Raw genomic sequence first — 26231 nt, forward strand, 5'->3', positions numbered from 1 at the left:
CTTCGGTCTAGTGATTGACTGCCCAAGGCAGCAGCTCCCATTTCACATAGAGACACAGAACCAAGTTTAAAGTAGAACTTAAAGAAGGTTCTGGATTGGAATCATCTGACCAAAGTCGGGTGAAGGAGCTGCTTCCTTGCCCTTCCAATGCGAAGAGAGGGGCGCTTGAGGGCTCTTCCCAAAGGATGGGCCTCTGCAGTGGGGAACTTCCTCAGAGGCCCCCGTGGATCTCATCCAGGGGTGCGGGGGGGAGAGGTGGCCCCTAAGTAGGCAGACCTTCAAGGCCTCTTCCGTCCTCAGGACAGGCAGCTGGTGGATGAGTGGACCTTGCAGTGGCTAAAAGCCAACTTCTGCCCCACTTCAGGATGGTTCTCCAGAGCAGCTTCAGGCGAAGTGCCTTGCAGGGGTCAAGTGTTGAAACCTCCGTAATTGTGAGATCGGCCTCTCAGGTGCTTTGATTCGGGTGATGACGGAGGTGCCTCCCCTCCCTCCCTCCTCCTCCTCCTTGTCCTCCCTCCAGATCCATCCTTGGCAGCATCCAAAGCCCTGGAGAAATTGGCTGGGGAGGGGAGTTCACACCCCTGGGGTCACCAGTCCAAACAACCCCCTCTCTCTTATGGGGGGTGGGGTTTCTGCTGTGGAGATGCATTCTGGTATTCTTGCTAAAAGAGCAACACCTCCACCTCCTGAGTTTTGGAGAAGGGTTAATTGGGCCCTTTCTTTAAAAAAAATCAGCTTGCATGCCTGCCCAACACCGCCAGTACTGAAAATGGACACCACTCCTGCGTCCAGGCACTCTAAAGCCTCTTGACCGTTCCGTAGGACTGAAATACTGTAGAAATCCAAGAACTGCTTTGCCTCTTTCCCTCGCATAGACTAACAGACTAATAGTCTTGGAGGGGACTTTGGAGGTCCAGCAAGCAAGAGACGCTCTATCATCCCAGATAAACGGCTGTCCAGGCTCCTTTTGAAAGCCTCCAATGTTGGAGCATCCAAAACCTCTAAAGGCAACATCCCTTCCACTGATTGGTTGTTCTCACTGTCGGGAAATTCCTCCTTAGTTCCAGGTGGCTTCTCCCCTTGATTAGTTTCCACCCGTTGCTTCTTGTCCTGCCTTCTGGTGTTGTGGAGCATAGGTCAACCCTCTCTTCCTTGGGGCAGCCCCTCGGATATTGGAAGGCTGCTATCATTCACCTCTTCAGAGTTTGCTTCCTGTTTCTAAGATACTTGGGAGGTAATATTGGTAACTGTTGTCTTAGCACAGTGTTTCTCAACCGTGGCAACTTGAAGATGTCCGGACTTCAACTCCCAGAATTCCCCAGCCAGCGAATGCTGGCTGGGGAATTCTGGGAGTTGAAGTCTGGACATTTTCAAGTTGCCACGGTTGAGAAACACTGTCTTAGCATGTTGTGTGAGCCAGGCCATAATATGTGGTCAGGTGTTATTACTATGACATTTGTGAGGCTGCCTGGTTTCACTGTGACTGGGGGATGTGGCGTGTTTTGATGCTGTCATGTGTGGGAGCTGTGTAGCGCAGCCTCCTGGTCTGCCTTGGATGGGATTTGGGGAAAGGAGTCAGCAGGTCTCTGGAGGCCCAGAGGGGCTGAGGAGAGAAAGGGAGGTGGGAATTAAGAGGCAGTGACTGGGGGGGGGGGGAGAATGCGCAGAAGAAGCCGGTTTAACAGCTGGAACCTCTGGATCTGTGGAGGGCCAGGTCAACTGGATCAGAGTTCCTGTTTGTCCAATCATAGATCCCGAAGGTGCTTTTCCAAAAGACGACTGTACTTTCTTTGATTCTTTTCTTTGAAAACATTTTGCTTCTTGCTCAAGAATTCAGAAGAACCGAAGAAGCTTCTTGGATGAGAAGCAAACCTTTTCCAAAGGAAAAATACCCCAAGAAAATCCAGTTGCCTTTTGGAAAAGCATCTTTGAGACAACCATGACCCGGGTGGTTGAGAACTTCCATAGACATTTGTCCCGTTGTACAACAAATAAAATCCAGGTGGGTTTATTCTGAGTTCCAATCTCCTGTTTCTCAGGGTTGAGTCGTCCTTTCTGGAGGTTCCTTCTTGGTGGCTTCCCCCCCCCCTCCTCCTCCTTCCTCCCCTAAGGCCATTCCTTCCTTCCCAGATGGTCTCCCTGGGAGGAGTTACAGGTGGCCGCTGAGTCACACATCACTTTTGGCTGGCTGGCTGGCTGTGTCCCCCTTCAGAGAAGGCCGAAGGGGGGAACATCGTCGCTCACAACCTGCTTGTAGCCGGATCAGGTGGCCATCATCCACAGGGCGGCCGGGTGTTCGGAAAATCCAAGGCTGAATGGTGGCATTCACTCAGCGTGGAATAAGGGTTGGTGTGGGTTAAGCTGCAGTTCCCTGTTGGATTATTTATGAAGAAATAATCTGGTGGAAACCCAAAAAAATGCTTCAATTCAATCGCCAGATAAAACCCATTGTGTGAAAACAGGGACGGTGAGAAGATTTTGGAGCAGAATGTGGGTCAAATGACTTCAATTCCCCCGCCCCTCCCATTCCCCTGCTCTCCTGGGCGGAGCAAGCGGCATAGGACTCATGGCTCCCATCTTCCAAGACCTCTTGAAGGACTGGCTCCTCCCGGAGACGTTTGCCCACTCATGGAGGTAGCCCCCTGGAGACCCCCAGCAAGGTTGGCCAGGCTGACCACCCCCATTTTCCTTAGTCCCTGATATGGCTGATCTTCAGGACATCTTCACCCAGCAGGCTCAGCCTGGGCCTCCATTCAACTAATGTTTGGGGTGCCTGCGATCTGCTCGGCTACAAGAAATTCCAGGCAGGACTCATGCGGAGGAGACTTCAGAGCAGTGTTTCTCAACCTTGGCAACTTGAAGATGTCCGGACTTCAACTCCCAGAATTCCCCAGCCAGCGAATGCTGGCTGGGGAATTCTGGGAGTTGAAGTCTGGACATCTTCAAGTTGCCAAGGTTGAGAAACATTGCTTCAGAGCCTTCTCTGTGGTTGATGTGGTGGCTGGAGGGGAGCACAAACCCCATGTCCTTTGGGGCATCTTTCTGGGGTTGGACTGGCTGGTCAACAGTGGGAGGGATTCTCTCTCTCTCTCTTCCTTTTCATGAGGGGGGGGGTTTCACCCCACTTGCTCTTCTCCAATCCTCTGGGTCTCCCGAGGGAAGGCTGGGAGCTCCACCAGTTCCCTCAGCATTCTAGGATACACAGGTAGTCCTCTACTTATGACCACAGTTGACCCCCAACGTTTCTGTTGCTCAGTGAGACCTTTGTTAAGTGAGTTTTGCTACTTTCTTATCACAGTGAAGTGATAAGCCTCTGAACTTGGGGTCACGTGGCCATGGGGATGCTACAACAGTCATAAGTGTGAAAAACATAAGTCATTTTTCCCAGTGCAGCTGTAACTTTGAAAAGGCACTAAATGGTGTAAATCAAGGACTCTCTGTATTTAATCAGAGCCAAAGGCTGGGAGGGTCCTTTTACTACATCTTTGCCGACTGGGACCCTCCCCTGTTTTGTTGGTTCCCAGCCTATGCTACCCAGCCCTCTTCCCCCCCCCCCCGTCCCCAATTCCCTCTGGATGTAACAATGGGGGCGATGGGGGCGGAAGAAGAGTTGAGTCCCTCTGATTTCTCCGTTTGGGGTAAGCAGCGAGGGTGCCCCTCCCCCCTCTGCCTCCCTCTTGGCCCCCCCTCTGCTTCCCCAGGCCATTAAGGGATTATTTTTAAACAATGCTTCACTTTTATTATAAGGTGTTATCGCTGTTAGCCTGAAGTGTTAAATTGTACTTTCCTCTGTTCTTACTGTATTTATGACATGTTATGGCCTCACGAGGGTTATGTTTCTTCCCCTGAAAGTAATGGACGGCCATAAGGTTAGGAAGTCTCCCCTTTTGATAGACACTCGCTTAATTGGGTGGGGGGGGAGATCAATCACTGCTTTGTCTGGGGCCTCAGCCTCTCATTAATTGGCTGAGTATGTTTTTTATTTTTAAACATAAAAGACAACATAAAAAAATTCTCATCCATTACATACATGAGTATGTTTTAATCCTGATTTATTTTGCAAAATTGTAGACAATTTCTTGGAAAAGTTTTGAAAATAGAGGAAAAATAGAAACACCTGATGTTATGCCTAAAGTGGGAATGAAAATTTCAGACAGAACATAGAACATGAGCTGGAAGCTGGAAGGGACCTTGGAGGTCTTCTAGTCCAACCCCCTGCACAAGCAGGAGACCCCAATTCCATTTCAGACAAACGCCTGTCTGGTCTCTCCTTAAAAAACGTCCAAGGATGGAGCAGCCACAACCTCTGGAGGGGAGCTGTTCAGAGTAACATAAGGGACTTTGGAGGTCTTCTTCTAGCCCACCCCCCACTCAAACAGGAGACCCTATGCCAGGTGGCATTTAGTATCTATAGCCCCCCAATAACCAGGTTAATTAGGGGGGAAAGACTTGTTTATGTCTATTTGTGTAAAGCTTTCATAAATAGGACCAGACCCAGTGCGGGAGGAGGTGCTGTCATCCAAATTGGAGAAGTGACCCCGGGTAAATCGTGGGCCAGTCGTAGAAAGGCCTCCGTGGAACGTGGCCTGTGGGAGTGGCAGTTGCTGTCAGAGCAAAGCCGGAGTCCCCTTCCTGTCCCTGGAGCTCATGGGAAAGCGTGAGAATTGGGGGAGGGCCAGTCTGAGCTCCCCCCACCAGCCCTATGGCACTTCCACCCTTCCTCTTTGCCAAGGCACCAGGCAGGCTGAGAGAGGGGCACAGCGGGCACGGCCTTGCCACAGGGCAGGGAGGCGACGGGCCGGCAGTAAAGCCAAGCGGCTGCCAGGGCCCAGGAGGGAGCCAGCATTTAATTACAGCCCTCTGGGAGTAATAAGGGTTTGCCATGATTGGCGCTGGGATGCCAGGGCAGAGCCCAGGCTGCTTCTCTTCCTCGCTTGGCCAGTCTTGTTCAAATAGGGCCAAGGCTGACTGGCTCCCAGGCTCAGTCCAGACATCCCCCTGACACACACACACCCCCATGGGTGGGCCAGGGCAGGAGGGTGGCCGAGCTGGAGGCTCAGCCGTTCTCTGCACCAGCATGGAACTCCTGGCATCCGGCAAAGGCCAATGACTCTGTGAGGACTGTGGTTGGCTGGTAGGCAGCTCCTTCAGGCAGCCCTTTCCAGCAGGAGGTGTGCACAGACACATGGTTCCAGTCAGGGCAGCTGCGAATGAGCGGGGACCAGCTGGTGACAGAAGAAGGGCCAAGGATGGGAGCTGCATTACCTCCTCAGCCGCCCCCTTCCTTGTCCTGTGCCTCAGTCTTGGCATTGGACGCAGGGGACTCTGAATTGCTTCCAGAGGGGCCTCTGCCTGTGGCCCCGGGGCCTCTGCTTCCTTTGGCGAAGGGTGCCCAAGGAGAGCCCAGCCCCTCCAGAGACGGCTTTGGGGCCTCCTCCAGGCCTCCTCCAGGCCCCACTCCGGAATCAATTCAGTAGGAGCAGATGGGGGACACGGTTGGTCTCCTGGCAGTTCCCTTGTAGCCCCCCCCCCACTTGCCGGGAGAGAAGCTCGGGCCCTCGTCTCGCTCAAAGTTTGGCTTGGGCCAGGAGGGGGAGCAAAGCAGGCAGGCAGGCAGCTCCGTCCGCTGCCAAAGCGCCCCCCTGCGCAGGCAAGGGGTGGGCCTAGCGGTCACTTGCTCTGCATGCTAGGGGAACAGCATTCTTGGGGGGTCCTGGAGAGGAGCTTCCTCCACCAAACCGGTGTGTAGTTTGCAGGTGGGGGAGGGGGCTTACCTGCCAGCTCCTGCCTTGCACCATTCCTGCCTGCTGGGGTGACCCAGAGACGGCAAGGAGCGTCTGAATGCCCAGAGGGACGAAGGGGTAGAATTGGTCCCCAGCTCTCTTCCCCCAAATTCCACTCCACTGTCTGGGGGGGGGGGGGGTGAAGGAGGGGAGGGGAGGAGCAGGCGGCCCCAGACGAGACTGCATCAGCGCAGGCGGATTGCGGGGGAGCGCCGCAGTGCCAGCCCCCAGATGCCCTAATTCTTCTGCCGCTGGCTCAGAGCTGCGCTGCCCTCGGAGGTGCTGCGTGGCTTCGTGGACGCTCCTCGCCCCTCCTCGGCCAGCTCGCTTGCACTGCTGCGCCCCCGATCTGCGCCCCCTCCCCAACCCACGGAGAGATGTCTCCTGAATGCACGATGAAGTGAAGGGGCTGAGCGGCGGCGGTGACAGCAGCGGCGGCGGCGGCGGAGGGGACGGCTCTGCTCTGCACTGCAGCGGAGCACGCGGAGAAGCCTCCGGACCGGCAGCCGGCAGCCGGGGCGAGCCGAGCTGCGCCATGCTCAACAACCTGACGGACTGCGAGGACGGCGAGGGGGGGGCGAGCCAAGGTAAGAGCGCCCGGGCAGCCCGGATCTGCGCCCCGCTCGCCTCGCCCGCGCGGGCCATGTGCGGCGGCGGCGGCGGCGGCGGCGGCTGGAGCGGAGCCGGAGGGCGGCGCGGCTATTTTTATCGGCGGAGCGCTGGCGGCCGCGCGGCCTCTGCCGCTGTCCAGGGTGCTGGAATGCGGCCGCCGTCCAGGCTGGCATCCTCCGAGCTCGCGCCGCCCGCCCGCCCGCCCGCCGGGAAATGGTGGCACCTGGCGAGGGATACATTTTGGCGAGGGAGCGGCGGGGACCCTCGTCTGGGCTGCCCCGAAGCCCGCTTGCCCCTGCCAGGGCGGCTGGGCAGGCGCCGCTATGGACCCCGGCTCCGCGCGAAGCCCCCGTGGCCCTCTGGAAGGCGCCGCCCCCGCTGCGGATGCGCCGGGCGCTTTTCGCTCCCTGGCGCTCAACTTCCGCGCTGGGCGAGCTGCTGGGGGTCGCTTCTGCGCCACGGAGGGACCCCGCATCTCTCCGGCCCAGAATGCGGCGCTCCTTCTCCCGCGGCCTTTGAGCCTGCGCTGCCGGGCATTGGCGGTGCCCTCTCCCTGCCTTCAGGGACGGATCCTTTGCTGCAGACCCAGCGCAGCGCCAGTTGAGCTGCGCTGTCCAGAAGCAAAACATTTGAACCCGGCCCCCTGCTGCGGCTCCCACCTCCCCCCCCCCCCGCTGCCCTGGCAATGGCATCCACGGGAGAAGGGCAGCCAATTGTGCAGCTGCCCTCTGGATGGCTGGGATTTGGACGACTGCCCCCTGCCCGGTGCCAGCCCAGATGAGCAGAGAAAAAGGCCAGGGCGCTGGGGATCCTGGGCCCTGCGTGTCTACAGGGAATGTGTGGGATGGCATGAGCCAAGGCAGACGCCATCTCCAGCCGCCCCCCCTTTCCCCCTGCAGTTGGGAAGAGGGTTGGTGGGGCTGTTCTGCCCACCCTCGTGGAGCCTCCCCCTTGCAGAGGGGAAGGGGCTGCTGGCCACGGACCTGGGGAGGAAGCGCTGCAGGAGCCTCGTGCGGGGGGGGGGGGAGTGAGCGTTGCGCAGAACCGTCTCCTTGCCTTGCTCCCTCCCATCTCTTCTTCAGACTCAACCAGCCCCCCAGGTCCTGCTGAGATGGGGCTGGTCTGCCCAGCTGGGGTCTTGCTGCCCCCTGGCTCCTGCCGAGCGGCTTTGCCTGGCCAGACGTGGTGGGAGAGTATTTGGGCAGCCCTGGGGAAAGGGCTCCGCAGCCGAGGTTCAGCTCTCCTCGGTGGCATTTGGCAAGGGACGTCCTGGACTCCTGGAACTGGCAGTTCTCTGAGCAAAGGGTGGGGGTGCATTTCTCCAGACCCCACAGCCACAGGAGAGGGAAGTCCAAGGGCAGATGTATTCGGCATGGGTCACAGGTCCCCCTCCCCCCTTGGGAGGAGCATATTCTGGGGAACTGAGGTGTGGGGTTTTCTTCTGCAGAAGTCTTTGCCATCCCAAAAGTCTGCCCAGCATCGTTTGCCAGGAGGGCCCTGGGGTGTTTGGTCCAACTGAGCAGCAGGACTGACTGGGTCCCCATACAGGATCCCCCCTACCCAAAGCTCCTCAGAGCCTCCCTGAGGGCCACCTGTGGGAACCCACGTTCCCAGTCTGGGGTTGCCATGAAGCAGAGAAAGGGAATAAAGCAGTTTAGAGTACTATAATCAGGTTTATTTTAAGACGTCTTTAATTGATCTAAAATATGGGATACAATTACTGGAGAACCGTGTGGAGCTGTGGGGGAAATCTCTGGCTGAATGTAGGTCAGGTGCCTCCAAGATGGAGGCCAGGTGATTGAGGGGGGTGGATTTCGTGGTTCCTTGGACAGGGGATCCCAAAGGGAAGCGGAGGCCTCTGTGCCTGTGCCCTCACCTTCCCCAAAGCTGGAAGCGGAGGGAGCCGCAGGTGTGTTGGAGGCCGAACCACAGCTGGCCCCTTGGCATGGTGGGCCCTGGCAAGACAAGGCCGGGTTGGGGGCAAGAGCTTCCACTGCCGTTTCCGTGTCTTTCTGCCTTGGCACAGTCGCTAGATTAAAGAAGCAGGGTCTGGGGGAGATGGGCACATGGACCGGGTGGGTGAAGGCTGGGAGAGCAGTTTGTGGCCTTGGGGGTTTCTGAGCTGTTAGCACTGCAAGGCTTTAATGGTGGGGGGAGCTGCAGTTCCACTCATGACGCTGAAGTTTCTGTGACACCCAGGCTGGTGATTTTCATGGCGTGTCTTTTTTTTAATCAAAAGCAATGAACATATAAAATATGACAGATTTGATTGGCAAGTGAAGTGATGACTAAAGGGCCGCCAGGAAGTATAATTCACCCACCCACAAAGCCTGCTGCTCCTCAGAGTGGGGGTCCTGAAGGGGCTTGACAGGCCGGCTGCCTCCTCCCAGTGCCAGGCAAATGCCTACCAGCGGCGGGACGGCAGCCTGGCATGGAAGGAGCAGCAGCAGCTTCGCTCTGCAGTGCTGGCTCCCTTCGGCTGCCCCGAATCAGGACCCCCAAGCAGGAGCCCCAAGCAGGAGCCCTCAGCCACCTTCCCCACGGCTGCTGCCTGCAGGCCTCTGCCGCCCCCCCCCCCTTTCAAGACCAGGGAGCCTTTCTTTCCGGTGGGTGGGTGGGTGGGGGACTGCACAGAGACAGCCGGGTTCTGGGCCCGACTCCCTCCAGGGGCCACATGTGATCGTCATCCACAGCCAAGGGAGTCCTTCCCCTTTTGGATTCCCTGACTCCCCTCCATCCAAGGCACCTGCTGCAGGATGCGATGGGGGAGCCATCTGAGACCAAGCTGGGAGCCTGATCCATCCTGGGATCTGGGGGTGGGGAGATCCCTTGCTCCTCTGTTGACCCTGCAGGTGCCTGAGCAGGAGGTCGGCGGAAGGAGGGACGTTTGTGGCCCTCTAGTCCAATCCCCCACCCAAGCAGGAGACCCTAAGCCATCCTGGGCAAATCTCTTCTTGGAAGCCTCCAGTGATGGAGCCCCCACAACCTTTGGAGGGAAGCCCTTCCCCCCCGATTCTTCCCACTGTCAGGAAATCCCTCCTCGTCCCAGGTTGCTTCGGCCCTTGGTTGGTTTTTTGTCCTGCTTTTGGGTGCTTTGGAGAATAGCTTGACTCCCTCTTCTTTGTGGCAACCCCTGAGATATTGGAAGACTTCCATCATGTCTCCCCTAGTCCTTCTTTTCATTAATCTAGACCAGTGTTTCTCAACCTTGGCAACTTGAAGTCCTGGGGACTTCAACTTGTCAAGGTTGAGAAACACTGATCTAGACATACCCAGTTCCTGCAACAGTTCTTCGTATGTTTTAGCCTCCAGCCCCCTAATAATCTTTGTTGCTCTTCTCTGCACTCTTTCCAGAGTCTCAACGTCTCTTTTATATTTTGGTGATCAAAACTGGATGCAGGATTCCAAGAATGACCACCTCACCAAGGCCTTATAAAGCGGCATTAAGACTTCCCGTGATTCCCTCCCCCTGGGTTGGCCTTTGGGGCAGCTGCGGCCCACTCTTGGCTCCAGAGGCCTCAGCCTCCATCAAGGGGACAGAGGGGCAGAGGAGGGGTGCCCTGGGTGGGCTGCCTAGCCAGAGTAGTGCTCAGGGAGCAGGCAAGAGCCGGAGGGCCTGGCAATTAGAGGGCGTGAAGCTGGACAGGGAGAGTGGACAGAGCACTCCGGGGACTCTTACAGCCGATTCCTGGCTGGCCCCTGTGCCTGGGTCAAACGCTGGTCACCTCAGCTGGCCCTGCAGGAGGCTGGGCTATGGAAGGGGGGGGACCACCCACCCTGGCCTGTATGTGCTCTGAGCAGGAAGACCTGGATCCTTCTGGCTTCCAAGCGGGGCAAGGGAGGGGGAGTCTCTGGTTGGGGGGCCCAGCTGAGCAGCAGGCGTGTTTTGGGGAGGGCGCTGAGGGTCAGTCCTCCTGTGGAGCCAGGAACCTGGCTGGCGACTGCTCCAGCTATTGACTCTGCCCCCCCTCCCTCCCGATGTGGGGATGATTGGATCTTCTTCTTCGCGCTGGGCCCGCTCTCTCCTGCCAGCAGCCCATGGGCAGCCTTGCCAGCCACCGCAGAAAATTAAAAGGCCGGTTCTTGTTGAGTGATCCCTGGGGAGGGAGGGAGGGAGGGAGGGAGGGGAACTCTCCCAGAACCTGGAATGAAGAGAGGCTGAAGGCTGCAGCTGAGAGATGCCCGGCCTGCTGACTCCGTGCCCCCCCCCCCCCGTCTGCCCTGCCTCAGTCTGCTGGAAACCGCCTGCCCATCCCCCACGCCCCTCACAATGGCCCCCAAGGGCCCCATCCATTCCTAGCATGCCAGACCCCTGCTGCTCCCCTGGGCCCCTCTGGCTCCTGGACCTCCACCCTGGGCATCCGGGCCAAGGATCTGATGGGAATCGGGGGGGGGGATATGCCATGGGGCCTCTGGGGAGGGAGAAGGCTGCTCTAGGGAGCCCTGATAGACACACTGTGTGGGGAAGGAGTCTCCTGCTTCCCCATTGCTGGGCTAGTCTTGGGGGGGGGGCTTTCTCATGCTCAGCCCTTGCAGGACTGTGACCCCCCCCTCACCCAACTGCAATAAGAGGCCTGAATGCTGGGGGGGGGAGGCTGCTGTGCCCCCTCTGCTGCCAGAGCAGAGCCAGCCCCGGGATCGGCCTTCCTCCGGTCCAGGCGAAGGAGGCTGAGCCTGGAGCGTTGGGGGGGGGGGAGCCACAAGAGCAGCCCTGCTGGAGGGAGTGGAAGGGGTGACTCAAGGGGGGGGGCATTTAAAGAGATGCAAAAAGATATTGACGGGTTTCAGCAGTGGGGGAGGGGAAAGGAGGGAGCACTGGCAGGTTCTGCATGGGGGGCGGAGGGGGGGGCCTTGGGAAAGGAAAGCGCAAGGGGGTGTCCGGAGGCCTGACCCACCAGGAGGAGGAGCAGGTCTGGCCTCTCTTATTCCAGGAGGCAGGGTCAGAGTTTCCGGCACGTCAGCCCTGCGAGGTAGGCCAGGCTACACCAGGCAAGCGGCTCTGCTCTTTAGACTCCGTGGGCTGCAGCACCCAACTCCTGCCGATGGCTCTGTCCCTCCCCTCCCAGGGGGGGCTACCGGAGCCACTTCTGCCGGGAATGGAGGGAGACTGAGGGCGCTTTGGCTCCATTGGCCCTTCTGCAGCAGCCGCTTCCTCTGCCTCCCCCCCCCCAGGAGCCCCAGGGGATTCTGGGAATTGGCACAGCTGGAGAACCCTGCCCCAAAGCTCCAGGTGCCCATGCCAGTTCCCTCTGCCTGCTGGGGGCACGAAGGGCATCCTGTTCTTGCACAACTGCCTCCCTCCAGGGGGCTGAAGTGGGGGGGAAGGCCCGTCCACTTCCCCTGGGGCTACCTGGGCAGAGCAGCTGCAGGCTCAGGGTGCCCAGAAGCAGATCCACACTGCTGGGGCCGTGGCACCCAGAGGCCATCCGCTCTCCGTCCCTTTAAGGCTGCGCCAGTCACTGGCAGTGGCCGTCTTGGTGACAGACGATGAGGCAAGGGGGCAGCGCCGAGGCCTCCATGGCAGCCCACCCAGGGCTAATTTGCCGCCTGTGCCACGTCCTGGAGGTGTTCTGAATCACAGAATAACAGTCGGAAGGGACCTTGGAGGTCTTCTAGCCCAACCCCCTGTTCGAGCAGGAAGCCCTACATCCTTCCGGAGAAACTGTGAGTTTACAGCCCTCCGACACAGCGCCTCCCTTAGGACAGGGACCCTCATCACGCCCTCTGAGCCTGGCAGCTGTGCCAGGGCCCGCTCCAGTGTACGCGTTTCATGGAGCCTCTTCAGGCTGGAGATTTAACTGGAGCAGTTTCCGTGCAGTGGCCGGGAGAAGCCTCCTTTGGGGTCTGCTCACAGCAGGGAAGCCCCCAGCGCCCGTCCGTGAGGGGCATCTTGTCTTGCTTGGCTGGGAAAGCTTTGCTGTCCCTCCGTCCCCCAATTGCTACACAGGAGAGGAATTTGAGCTGCATGGAGCTCAGGTAAAGGCTCCTGAGGGGGGCTTGAACCCAGGAGGTCCCCTGAGAGACCCCCCCTCTCACCCCCTCACAGGTGCCTCTTCTGTCCTTTGAAGCCGACCCCTGGCCCCTCTCCCTGGCTGGGCCTGATGGGGCTTTGATTGGCTTCAGAGGTGTGGGGGGATGGCAGTAGCTGGGCCTGGGGGAACACGGGAGAGACCCCGCTGGTCCCCTTGCTTGGAGAAGGGACCCCTGGACCTTGGCTTGGCACGGGAGTCTTGCTAGGGGACACTCACACATTATTACCATTGTTATTAGCCAAGGTGGCGCAGTGGTTAAATGCAGCACTGCAGGCTACTGCTAGATCAGCAGTTTGGCTGTTCAAATCTCACCGGCTCAGGGTTGACTCAGCCTTCCATCCTTCCGAGGTGGGTAAAATGAGGACCCAGATTGTTGGGGGCAATATGCTGACTCTCTGTAAACCGCTTAGAGAGGCCTGAAAGCCCTATGAAGCGCTATATAAGTCTATTGCTATTGCTATTATTTTATTTGCAAAATTCATTAGCTGCCCATCTTGCTACACAGTAACTCTGGGGGGCTTACAATATTAGAGGATAAACCATAAATTATACTAAGCCAAATACAACACTATAAAGCAGGCTAAGCCAAAATGCTCCCTACCTGAACACGGGGGGGGGGGGGGCGGCCAGGCAATGGAGCAGATTTGGAATGGCCCCTTGGTCCCTGCTGGACTGGGGGTCTGGATCCCTCCTTGGCTCCGCATCAGAGCCCGGTTCTTTTAAAGCCATGGAGCACGGAATATTCAGGAGCGGGGAAGAGAGCGAGAGAATTAGGAGAGAGAGAAAAAGAATGAGAAAGAGGGAGAATTGGGACAGAAAGAGAGAGAATGAGAATTAGGAGAGAGAGATAGGAGAGAGAGAGAGAGAGCAGAAGAGAGAGAGAGAGGAGAAAGAGAAACAGAATGAGAATTAGGAGAGAGAGATAGGAGAGGGAGAGAGAGGGGGGGGGGAGAGAAAGAGAATGAGAGAGAGAATTAGGAGAGAAAGAGGAAGAGAGAGAACCAGCACACAGAGAGTCCTTGATTTACAAAAAGGATTGTTTTGCAGTTGTTAAGCAAATCACATGGTCATTAAGAGAATCTGGCTTCCCCCATTGATTTTGCTGCCTGGGAAGCCAACTGGACACGGTGGCCACGTGGCCCCAGGACACGGAAGCTGTCACCAGCCCAGGCTGATGGCCAAGGGTGAGGACCGGGCTTCGCTCAGGGCCGCTGCCGCTGCGAAGGGTCACTAAAGAAAGAAGGGGGGCTACGTTGAGGCCTCCCTGCACTCTCTGCCTCCCCCGCCCCCCTCCCCATCTCTTGTAAGTAAGGGGCTCCCACCTCTGCAACCCAGCTGGCAGGGCGGGGCTAGGGGGCTCCTGGGGGCTGCTCTTTGGGGGCGTCCCGTGCTGCGGGGTCTCGGGGACTGTCCAGCGGGGACCGCCCCCAGCCAACCTGCTTCTCCGGGGGGGGGGCGAAGGAAGGAGCCGAAGCAACCGGTAAAGAAGCAGCAAGGCGTGGGGGGGGGGCTCCCATCGGAGGGAGCCGGGCCGTCGCTCAAGCCCAGCCGGCCGCTGCACGCCCGCCACTCCCGGCCCGGCCCAGACGCTGCAGCGGCGGAGGGGCTTTCGGGGAGGGGAGGGGGAGGCGGCAGCTGGCGGCTTACATAAGCCTCGTTGGGCGCCGGGCTGGGTTGCCAGGGAAACCGACCCAGGGCCGGGGGGAGCGCGGCCTGCCGGGTTCCGCGCCCCCCGCCCGCCTAGCTGCCTTCCGGCGGGTCCGGCCGGGGCGATGGCCGAGAGGGCGGCCGAGGTGCCGCTTCTTCCTTCGGCGCGTGCTCGGGTGGCTCTCCCTGCGGCGGGCCGACCGAAGTGGGATTGGCGGGCGATCGGGTCTCGCTCTCAGCCGCGCCCGGGAGCGGAGGGGCTTTAGGGTCATCTGGCGCTTCTGGCCTGGGGAAAACGGGGAAGCTCTGGGGAGCCCTGGAAGGCCGAGGGGGGATGCAGGGGGGGGGCTGCCTCTGGTGGTTGCTGGCAAGACACGTGGCAAGGGCTCCTTTCATGGGGGGGGGCGCTGTCCTGAGGCTGGGGTGGTGTATCTTGGACAGAGGGGTCTGTGTGTGTGTGTTTGTGTGTGTGTGTTTGTGTACACGTAGGTATAGGTGCGTTTTCTGGGTGGTCTCCTTTTCTTCTCTGCAGGGCTGGTCAGGGGTCCTGGCTCCCCAGTCCGCCTCCTGGCAGCTTTCTGAGCCCCTCGGTTGACCTGGGAGGCCGGTTTGATTCCCAGAAGGCAATGCTGCATTTTCCAGCCGGCTGGAGGGACAGCAAGGATGGGCAGCTGATGGGGGGCCCTGCCCGCCTTGCTCCTCAGCTGCTTGGGCAGCGGTGGAAAGACTCTGGCCGGGGGTGCGCCAGGACGGGGATGAGCTCCTGTGCCTGGCCATCCGTGACCCCTCCTGCCTGGGTCTGTGAACGGGCGAGTTCTCCTGCTGGGGCCCTTTTGTGAGCAGACCCACAACCTTCAAAAAGTGCCACATCAGCCGCTCCAAAGGGAGGTGTCTTAGGCAGACCTGCTGCTGGTGGCAGCTGCTCCTGCCAGCCTCTTCACCCAGAGCCAACGGTGCCCACCCTGCGGACTTCCTCCCCTTCAGGGCAAACCGTTTTTGAGGCTGCTGGTGGAGGTGCCCTTGATCCATGTGGAGGTCTTGCCCGTTTCCTCCTCCTGGGCATTACCAATGCCAAGCCAGTTGTTCAGGCTGGAGGCGTTGCTCTGGGGTCCCTCGGGAGTCACAGGCTCCTCTGGGTGGGCAGAGGGGAGCCCCTCAGGCGGCCATTTCCTGGAGAGGGCCCTTCTCAGTCTGATATGCTTGGAGCACTTCCTCCACGGGGGCGGGGGGAGAATACCGTAGGATGGCTGCTGGGGTCTCCGGCATCCCAGATGCAGAGGGGTGGCCGGGCGCTGGGGCCCAATTGGCAGGTCCAGCTGCTTCCCCTGGTTGGGCCTCTGTGTGTGAACGCGCTTCCCTTCTTTCCTGGGAGCTTCTGGGTCTCCTGTGTGGCTGTCTACAGAGGGCAGATTCAGGACTCTGTGAGCCCAGGCACATGGGTGACGTGATCTGAGTGTTTGTGGCACAATTGCGCCTTTCCTGGAAGCCTTAAAACTACATTGCTTTAAAGTGGCCAGAAATGTTGATCTCAAAACGGAGCCCATTCTGGGAAGGAAGTGAAACTCTTCCTTCAGGCCAGGTGAAGGCTCCGTTTTCCCTCTCTGGTTGTTTCCGGCTCTGTCTGCGGGTGCTGCTCATCTCCATTTCTCGGCCATGGAAGCCAGCGTAGTCTGAAGGCATTTTCCCTGGTCATGTGGCCAGCATGGTCTACACCAAAAGCGCATAGAAGGCTGTTTCCTTCCTTCCAAAGGGCTACCTATTTATCTATTCGCATGTGTGTGTTTTCAAACTGCCAGGTGGGCAGGAGCTGCGGCAAGTAACGGGCATTCACCCTATCCTGTGGCGCTTGGGTCTTGAACCCCATCTTTCCAGCTGGCCTGCCCAATGTCTTTAACCTCTGGGGTATCATGCCCCCCCCTTGACAGACTGTTGCGGGCCACATAAATGGAACAATCAATCGATCGATTCATTGGTTGGTATTTGGTTGAATGTTGACTCCTAGCAAGCAGAAAGATTGACTTTTCCCTGATGATCTCTCCCTACCTGCTCCTTCTGCTCCCCCCAGGGTTCCCCCATCGCCTGTAACTGCCCCCATTTCCCCCTCCGCTGGTGGTCTTCTTCCCTTCCACCTTTCCAGCCTTCAGGCCTCTTCGTCACTTCGTTTGTTTGAAGTAGGATGACTGCAGCTTTTGCACCTCGAGTGAGAATGTTGGTTTATTCAGCGATCCACTTGTTCGTTTTCTTGGCTGCCTGTGACGTAAATGCTTACTTCCAACCTGACCAAAATAAGCCACGTCTTAAAATCAAAGGCGTCTGCATCCAGCATGTGCATATTTCTCCTTTGGGGTAAACAAGGTTATGCAGACTGCAGGGAAAAAATAGTAAACATTGAAGCCCCCAAATTAAAGGCCCGAGATAATGGGAAAGAAGTCAGCTGAAAGAAAGACCTCCGTGCCTTTCTCTGGGTTTAAACCCGCCTCGTCTCCCTGCATTGAGATGCGGGTCTCCTTTTATTCCGTCCAAAGCGCCTCGGTCTCTTTGCCAAGATCCTGGGCAACGGTGTTTTTCCTTCCGTCCATATTATGCAATCGCTTCTCCCATCCTCCTTTCTGCAGCAATGCTTGCCTGGCCCGCTTGCTCCACCAGTGGCTCCTTTCTGCCCCCCCCCCCCACTTTATCCTAACTGCATGATGTCGCTGTGAGTCTGGTCGCTTTTCCCCCAGGCAGTTCTACGTCCTCTTATGCCCCCTTCATTCCCTGGGAGAACCCGTAGGATTCATCCCTCCATTCCCTACAATCCTTCTGCATTCCCTCTTTCCTGGTCTTCCGCGTTCCTTTTCTCCCAAGTGACAATCTTGATATTATTGCCAAGGAAGGTCCCTCTCCCATTCGGAGCCTCTGATCCCGCTTCCCTCCGCCACGCATCCCCTCGGCCTTTCATGGGGAACAGCCAGATGAATCATCCCCCTTTCAGATTGACGGCCCTTCCGATGCCATGCGCAGGCAGGAATCGCCCGATGAATCAGGAGCCGGCCTTTTTCCTCGGAGATGCCCATCATCCACAGCCTTCTCGTGCCTTCCTGGGTCTTGGAAGGGCTCAGCTGCTTTTTCGGCCTTCTCTCCCCTCCTCCCCACCCAGCCGCTCAGGCCCTGCGCCAGAAGAGAGCCCCCTCCCTGGACCTCCTTCCTTCGGAGCGTTTCAGAGCTTCCTCCAGACTCTCCTTTCTGGCTCTCCCGTTGTCACCACTCGGTTGTGGGTAACCTGCAACCAACAACCAGAACAGAAACCTTCCTGGATTCCTTCCGACTTCGACTCGCACCCATAGCAACCCATAACAGCTCCCTCCTTCTGACGCACGTTTTGGTCCTTTTGTTCGAACCTCCCCCTTCGCCTCCCAAATCCGCTTGCCAATTCCGCTCCCTGAGAGCAGAGCGACTCCCTTCGGATCGATTGTCCCTTTTGTCACAGGCGGCTTATTGACAGGCATCCGGGCTGTTCAAGTGGGATCCTAATTAAATGAAGGCCCACAGAGATCGAGAGTTAGAACTCGGCAAAGCGATATCATTAACTGAAACAGCGGTGAAACATGAAGTCTGTTTAGCCAACTTAAAATCATTTTCCTATTTTTATCCCCTCTTGCAGTTTTTACTATTCTGAGTAGTGCCTCCGTTGCTCTGGAGCGTACAGGACAGCCTTCTCCTTTTAATAGCAGGCTTTACCCGGTGAGCTTCCCGGGTGCTGCGTGGCCTTTCAACCGGCGCCAGATTCCTCAAGGAAGGAGTCCAGCTGCGAAGGAGCCTCTCCCCATCCTGGCCTTATGCTGGTGATTTATAGGCCAGGAGGCCCATTAGGCAGCACACTCCCCAGGCAGCTCCCCCCCACCCCGGCCGTGCAGGTTTACAGAGCTGGAAGAGGGACATTCATCACCAGCCCCGGTTCAGGCTTCAGTGGGCCTGGCTCCTCCTTGGCGGCACTCCTGGGGTCCGGGCACCGAGGACGGGGAAGGGCGCTGGGCAAGTCCGGCATGGAGGTGGCTTAATCCCGGGTTGGGCAAAGGAGGAAGCCTTTGTGCATGGCCACCGTGAGGACTTATGGCAGCCATAAATCCAATTGAGACAAAATCCTCCGAGTTCTTTCGAAGCCCCTGGAGAAATAGGTCAGGCTTTCTGGAGACCGGCTGATTTCATAAATAGATGCCGCCATAAAGCAAAGCAGAGCGTGGTGCCTGCTCTGCTCAGCCTGAGGAGCATTCGGCCATTGGCAGCCGTCCTCTCCGGCCCAACGGTTCCGAAAATACCTCAGGATCAGTGAGCGTCCAGGATGGCAGGTGCTTTTCTCCTGAACCTTGTTTACTTCGCAAACAGCCACTCAGTCCGGGCATTGCCCACCTGAGACCACTAGGAAGTGCGCCGTATAAAACCATTTTCATGTTTGTTGGTTTTTAATGACATCCATCCTGGAATGATAGGCCAATGAGATTATTGTCCGGGTAAATTTAGATTTTTTATTCAGTACCTGGACGTGTCTAAGGCCTGTTTTCCCCCATAACGGGAAGGTGGAGGAGGTTGAGCTCAGAGAAAAGAGAGGGACCAGCTGGGAATCATCCAGGGGTTGCAATGGCTGTGGGGGGCCATGGCCGAATGTCACCCAGGAGCTTCTGAGGCTGAGAGGGGCCTCCAGTCCCAGGCCTTTTGCTCCTGAAAGCCCTGGGCCTTAGCCACGGCATCGGATGGGCTGTCGATCAAGAGCAACAGTGACAGTGGCCAAGCCAGCCTCTTCCTCACCTGGGCGAAGGAGAGGCGGATGCCTTCGGTTAGGGAAGACCCTGAGCCACGGGCCAGAGTTTGTGAAGACCACTGACAACCACAGGTGGAGTCTGATATGAACTTTAGAAAGGATTTAAGGCAGTGCTGCTCAACCTGCGGTCCAGAGACCCCTGGGAAGTGCATGATGTTATCACAGGGGGTCCATGAAGGCTTGAAGAAATGTGATGACTTAAATTTTGAGTTACATTTTGGGGATCCGTGGCCATGGCCTCAAAAAGTACTTAAAGGAGGTCCGTGGTGGAGAAAAGGCTGAGAACCACCAATTTAAGGAAATGCCCCTCCCACCAAGGGCCCAGAGCGGGAGTGGCCCTCATGGGAAGCAGGAAATGGTGGCTTAATGAAGGGCTCAGTAGCCTCGGTGATGCTGAGCGTCCTGGGAGAATCACTCTGGTCAGTGAGAGAGTCCATCGCAGGCGGGCTGTATGGTCAGGAGGGAAGCTGACCCACTAAGGGGAGAACCAACTCGGTGGCAAGTGAAGATGCCAAGAAAACGGGGGCTCCGTGGCTGAACCCTTGTACAGTGGGAGGCCAGTTGCTGAGAACTCCGGTGGGGAGACCTTCCCGTGGTCCTCGGCGGAGGAGAAAGGAGGTTTTCCACCAGAAGATCTGGGAGGGAAGCAATGGCCAGCCCCAGGCACTGGGAGTTCCCTACAGTCCTCTTGGGGTACAGAAGGGGAGAGGTACGGATCAAGGAGAACCAGGGAGGAAGCCCCTGTTCCCAGAATTGATGGTCTGGATTGGGCCATTTAATTCGAATGATGACTTGATGGGCTGATCAGATTGGAAAGGTCATGGCTAAATATTGCTCCACCATAATCCAGTGAATGATTGGGCCGCCTTTAATGGCCTCCATCTCTTAACGGGGGCCGCCGTGTGTGTGCTGGGGGTGCAAACCGCTCTTTCGTACAACAGGCTGAGGCTTTTCCTGAAGCTGCTTTAAGGAATGGCCGGCAGATGTGCTTCAGGGCAGAACACTTCAGATCAGAAAGGCTGCATGGCCCCAACATCTGTCAGTATTAGTGGGCGTCCTTGGTATCGCCTGACGTGCTAGCCTTCCTTGCACCCGTGCCCCTTGCCACCTTCCTGCCAACGATGGCCAGACCGCTCAGTTTGCGTGCATTTTGGGCCCTGCGTCACAAGCGCCATCCAAAGCCCTAAGCCCCTGGCCTGATTTTATTCAAGCCAGGATCGCCTCCAAAGATCCAGGTTGCAGGTCAGCGCACTGTCGCCTGCCTTCCCGTAACTCGGGTGACACACGGTCCAGATGGATGTGAGAAAGAAAACGCAGCATCCGCCGATGGGGCCAGATGAGGCCTGGGATAAAACGAACGAGCTTGAGTTATGGGATGGCAGTAATACGGCATCGGAGGCTGCTTGCTGGACGTGGCCGATGCGGCGCAGGATGGCAGCAAAGCTTCAGCGCGATTGAATGCTTAGCCAACGGCCCAACCGTAGGCGGGGAGAGAGATTGGATGATGTGTGAAATCCCCTCAGTACTTTCAGCTATTTATGGGCAAAGGAACCAGGGATATTTGTGGGGAGGGGCACAAATGTGCATCTTCATCTGTCACACCTGCCCCCGCCTGGGCTCCTCCGAAAGAAAGACCCTCGAGTCCATTTGTGCGAAAGGTCGTCTTATACTAAAAGCCAAGTGGGTTTTATATAGATAATGCCGGGGAAAGTTTTGCAGCTGAGGACAGACTGTATGATGCAACAAAGAATAGGGATTTGGAAATTAATATCTCAAAGACTCAGGTACTTAACTGCTTAATGAGGAAAATTGGGCAAACGGTTGCAAATTATGTGTAGATATTGAACCACCAGAACAAGCAGAGGCGGGTGGTTGTATTGGGGTTCCAGCTCTGGGCCAGAAATTGGGAGGTGCTGGGTTCTAGTCCTGCGGCCTGCCTTAGGGCCAGCTGGGGCCCAGGCACTTTCTCTCAGCCCTGGGAAGGAGGAAGTGGGGAACCACTTCCAAAAAGCCTTGCCAAGAGAACTGCAGGGACGTATCCAAGCAGCCGCCAAGAATTGAGACTGACAGGAAGGCATTCTTTTTAAAAAAAAAGCAAGAATGTCTGTTCTAAATATGAGAAATTGGTTGAAGAATTTTACAGAGAGAGAGAGAAAGAGAAAGAGAGAGAAAGAGAGGGAGAGAGAAGGTAGAGGATCTGTAGGTCGTATGTGGCCTGTTGCAAGGAGGGACTCTTACTTGTAAGAGGCCAAAGGCCTGCAGAATTCGGCTCTTCTCTCCTCTGGGAGGGAGATGGAAGGGGTTGTGGGGATGCCCCCTCATCCCACCCCGAGTCACCAGTTTGGCAGCCGCTTCGGACACCGAGGAGCAGCTCATCCCCAAAATGCCTCCTGCTAAACTGACCTTTAAATCTAGCCGAAGTTGACGGGAAAGTTCAGGATTCAGCCTCTCCCCATAGCCCACCGTTGAAGCTGGACTTTGCAGGGCAAATTAATTCCCAGGCAAAGACCGAATCGAAGGGAATTAGATTTCAGGCCTGTTATTTCTGAGCATTGCCTCCCCCCCCTCTGTGTTTTTCATAAGACTCCAAAAAAACACAACAACCCCAGCCTGGCTTGGGGGAAGGAGGGTTGCGGATGTATCCGGCGAATAACAATATGACACAAATGTCCGTCCTTCCTTCAACGCATTGACGGTGAGCAGCTGAAGGGCGCAGGAACACGGGACATAAGGGCTGATGAAGCTGAAAGCAGAGGGAGGCTTGGGGGGGAGAAATGCGGGAGAGAATCCCCTGCCACAAACAACACAAAAGACCCCCAGACTGTGCGCCCCACTTCCCTGCGCACACAGCCAGGGACCCGGGGGCTGCAGGAGGGGGAAGCAAGGAGGGAGAAAGGCAGCCCTGTCAGCCAGGCGAAGGGAGCTCTGGCGCTTTGGTTGGATTTGCACAGCCTCCCATCCCGATCAAGGACTCTGGACGGCTCACAGTTCAAAACAGCCACCACCCAAGAAGAAAAACATTTGAAAACAATAAGAAACCTCCAAAATAAACGTCCCAAAGGTGCTTTTTTTTTCCAGGAGGCAACAGGACTTTCTTCTCTTGTTTTCTTTGAAGACGGTTCGCTTCTCATCCAAGAAGCTTCTTCAGCTCTGACTGGATGGAGGGGAAGGGACGGGTGTACATCGCTTGCAGACAGCTGGACATTTGCCTCCTTTGAGAGGGTTATTTAACCTAGAAAAAAGGAGAAATGTTCTGACAGCCGTCAGCCAATGGAACCGACGTTGCCCGGAGAAGTTCTGGGACCTTCATCGCTGGAGACTTTCAAGAAGAAACTGGACGGCCATCAGTCAGAAATGGTTTAGGATCTCCTGCTTGGATGGGGGAGTTGGACTAGATCAGTGTTTCTCAACCTTGGCAACTTGAAGATGTCCGGACTTTAACTCCCAGAATTCCCCAGCCAGCGAATGCTGGCTGGGGAATTCTGGGAGTTGAAGTCCGGACATCTTCAAGTTGCCAAGATTGAGAAACACTGGACTAGATGACCTACTAGGTCCCTTCCAACTCTGTTAATCTGTTAAACCTCTAAGGCCAGCTGGAGGTTTATCTGTGTCCTCAGGGTTACCCGAGTGGTGCCAATGGTTTCTGTGGTCTGCAGATTTTCTGGAAATCCATTCCTGCTCCCACAACATTCCAAGAGTCTTCATCCCAAATTGTACAGCTAAAAGTCTGTGGAGATTCTCAGCCACCCAGGCCGTGGGGGTCCCAAAGGGGCTTTTTCAGGAGGCAACTGGACTCTGTTTCTTTCAAAAAAGCACCTTTGGGACAAGATTCGGACCCTCACCACCCTCCAGTCCTTCCGCGCCGCCCTAAAGATCTGGCTGTCCCGGCTGGCCTGGGGTTAAGATTCTAACACCACTCGAATTGTGTGACTGTTGTGTTTTTAATAATGATGTATTGTCTTTATGTTAGAAATTGTTTGTCCTTCCCCCCCCTTTTTTGAACTGTGAGCCGCCCTGAGTCCCCCCAGGGAAAAGGGCGGCATACAAATAAAGGGAAAATAAAAATAAATAAAATAAATAAAACCATGGCCTGGGCGGCTGAGAACTTCCACAGATGTCCAAAATAAATACCCAGAGCAGCCTAGGTACTTGGTCACTTAACAGTGAAGCCAGAGAAGGGGGAGGGATGGGGGCTCAGGAACACGGCCGGGTTGTGGACGAGGCCATCAACTGTTGGTGCAGGTTATCTTGAATCCTGGCAAGATTTGACCCAGAGGCCCTGCTTCTGCCTCTGCTGGTGGGCTGCCCCGGACACAGAGAGAGAAAGCTGGCGGGCTGCCCTCCCTGCCTCTCCTACCCCTTCCCTCTCCTCTCAAACAAACTCACTCTCAAATTGAGAGAGAGTTTGTTTAAGTGAAGAAACAAACACACGCACACACACACACAGACACACAAATTATTTACAATTACTTACAAATTACATTAATTTTGAATTCCTCCCACTCCCTCTGACCCACATACCTTTTCCAGCTGTTTCACAGAGGATTTCAACTCTGCTCTTGCCTGCCATGATGAAAATGTAAAAAAATGTAAAAGGAAAAAGGCAAGAGCTGCTGAGGTCAGGCTGGGGTAGCTGCTGCCAGAGTCCCCAATGGATTACTTAGTGCTTAACTGTTTAAAAAAAAGCCTCTAAAAAGCGCCCTCTGCAGGAGGAGGCGAGAGAACCACGTGCCTCATCTACATAAGGAATCTTTCGGCTTTTAACCCTTGCTTAACTTCTGCTCGAGTGATCATAAAGTCAGACTAAATGAGGCACGTGGTTCTCCTGCCTCCTCCTGTAGAGGGCGCTCTTTTTAGAGGCTTTTTTAAACAGTTAAGCACTAAGCAGAGTCATCCACACGGTGACTCTGGCAGCAACTACCCCAGCCTTTTTCCTTTTATATTTTTTTTCCTTTTCATGGATGACAGTGGTGAGGCTCTCCCTCCCTTCCCTCCCCTGACTGCATGTCACTGATCAGAGACAATAGAAAACCTAAGAGAGAAAAGGCCGGAACACCTGCTTTGCAGCAGCCAGCAAAGATTAACACCAGACAAACAAGCAGAAAACAGGAATCAAGGAATCACCAAGGAGAAAGCTAGCATATAAACTGGGAGAGAACCACATACTCACTCACACTGATGGTAGTACCTCTTTGGGTGATGAAACGTCTGGAAGCAAACTACTAGGCCCAGAGAGTACCAAGGACTCCTCCATTCAGCCCTGAGTGGCAGAAGCTGGTCATTCAGCACCGAATCTAATCACCAAAATGGGGAGGGGTTGCTTGTCCCTCCAACAGTGAGGGACAGGGGAGTTTATACGGAGTAGACTTCAATGTCTTTATGACCATAGAGTTATTATTTTACAGAGTGGCTTATAAACAAAGCTGACTTGCTCTGGATCTGGTGGCAGAGGGGAAACCTGCTGAGCTGGCGCCGGGCATCCTGGCCAACTGTGCCATTTGTCACTGGAGGCCAGTGAAGCAGAGCCTCTGAGGGGAGGATGCTGGAGCTGATTAGCGGCAGCCCGGGGAGCGTCTCTGCGGCAGCCTGAGCGGGTGGCTTCGGCAAAGAGGTGCCAGGGAAGCTGCTGGGCTGTGCCAGGGGCCTGTGGCAGGTCAGCCTATCCAGGCGGGAAGCCTCTCTAGGTATTGAGGGAGGGGTAGATTGGCCTTGATGGGTTTGGATTTGCCTAGATATTTGTTTTCCTGTAAGCCGCCTTGAGTCGCCACGTGGGAATAAGTAGCAATATACATTTCCTAAAATAAATAAATAAAATAAATATATGAAGCCAGTGGAAGGTGACATCCAGCAGTTTGGGGTGCAATTCCACCCATGTGCTGATGAAACCAACTGTAACTCATCAGCATCTGGATGGTTTAGTTGAAGCTGTGGGTGCTCCATCGCCGGAAGATTTCAGGAAGAGGCTGGGCAGCCAATCCCTGGACTGGTCCAGGGTCTCCTGCTTGAGCAGGGGGCTGGACTAAGAGACCTCCAAGGTCCCTTCCACCTCTGTTGAATCCTGTGCCTTCCTACCCCTGGCCCAGCTGGAGATGCTGCCAAAGTCTCCTCCGAGGGCCTGGAAGCTGCTGGGATCTTGAAGGATTCAGTAACACGGATGCACATAACGGATGACGTGATGAATGAATGTTATGAATGGCTCCTGACCCTCCAGACATCGAGTGTTGACAGGCAGATCTTGGCAGGGGGAGAAGCCAGGCAGGGCCTCTTGTGGGCATCCAGGCGAGGTCATGGGTCGGGGGAGAGAAGCAAGGCCTGCGAGGCACGGCAGGAGGAGATGGGCATTCTCCTGCCGTCTGCACGGAGGGGCCAGGATTGCATCTCTTGCCCTCGGGAGACGGAACAGAACCTGCAGTGAAGCAGAGAGAGCTCAGGGCGAACGAAGGGGAATCTACTACGTGTCCCAGGATAATCTTGCAGGATCCGATCTGGGTCGGTCACCAGGACCGGAGGCTCTACCCAATGCTGTGTAAATATGTTTTATTTCCATTTCATTTCGTACAGTCACATATATACTGTGCATAACCGGGGCATATAACATTGAACAATAAACACAGCCCTCCCTCTTGTTGACAATACCCCCCAAAATGCAAACCCTATATACCACTTTGACCCACCATACACCCTTTCTTTCGCCCCCCCTCCAACTTTCGTTCTTCCTTCCAACATTCCCCTCTACTCCTACTTCCCCTCCCCCTCAATCACTCCTCTCTCCCAATACAATCCCTCCCTTCCTTCTCCTCCTCCCGCCAATCCTCTCTCCCACCCTCTCTGCCCCTCTTTCTTCTTCCCCTCTGCTCCTCCCTTCAGTGTATTTCTACTATCTATCAATATATTCAGCTTGTCCTATTTTTAAACTAGAATTAAAGAGCCACAGTATACAAGTGCAATCATGTTACAATGCTTATGTCATCTCTGAGTGTAATGGCTATCTTGCCAGGGGTGGGGGGCTTGGTGCTCTCTGAGCTTATTGGTTTTCTTGCAGGTGTTTCATTACCTATCATCAGCACTGATGATGTTCCCTAGTTGGGTCACGAAACGTCTGCGGAAAAGCAACCCCTCTCAGAGAGCACCAAGGAGCCCACAGTTCAACTCCGAGTAGGAAGATTCCCTTCTACCACTTGTATTTTTTCAATCCCTCTTGCTAATGATTTGTAGAAATGATGGTCATCCAGCGGCCAATCGGAGCCCAGGATGTCCTCGCAGCCCGATTTCTCTCCAGCAGGTACTCTGTACCTGTGGGATGGCCCTGTTGTCCAGTCCACACCTGGTCTCCTTTTTTTAAAATTACAACCTCATGGA

The 26231-nt window shown here is 56.0% G+C and overlaps 1 protein-coding gene across 1 annotated transcript in view; it reads left to right on the forward strand.

Annotated features, from left to right (window-relative positions):
• The first annotated feature begins 6171 nt into the window (after positions 1-6171).
• SLC12A5 (solute carrier family 12 member 5) overlaps positions 6172-26231 on the forward strand; it is a 44770-nt gene continuing 24710 nt past the window's right edge. The window contains exon 1 of the mRNA XM_032218654.1: positions 6172-6370. Coding sequence (XP_032074545.1) covers positions 6172-6370 — 199 coding nt within the window. The remainder of the gene's footprint in view (positions 6371-26231) is intronic.

Source organism: Thamnophis elegans, chromosome 5 (genome assembly GCF_009769535.1).
Source record: "Thamnophis elegans isolate rThaEle1 chromosome 5, rThaEle1.pri, whole genome shotgun sequence".
In the NCBI taxonomy this organism is placed as follows: Eukaryota; Metazoa; Chordata; class Lepidosauria; order Squamata; family Colubridae; genus Thamnophis; species Thamnophis elegans.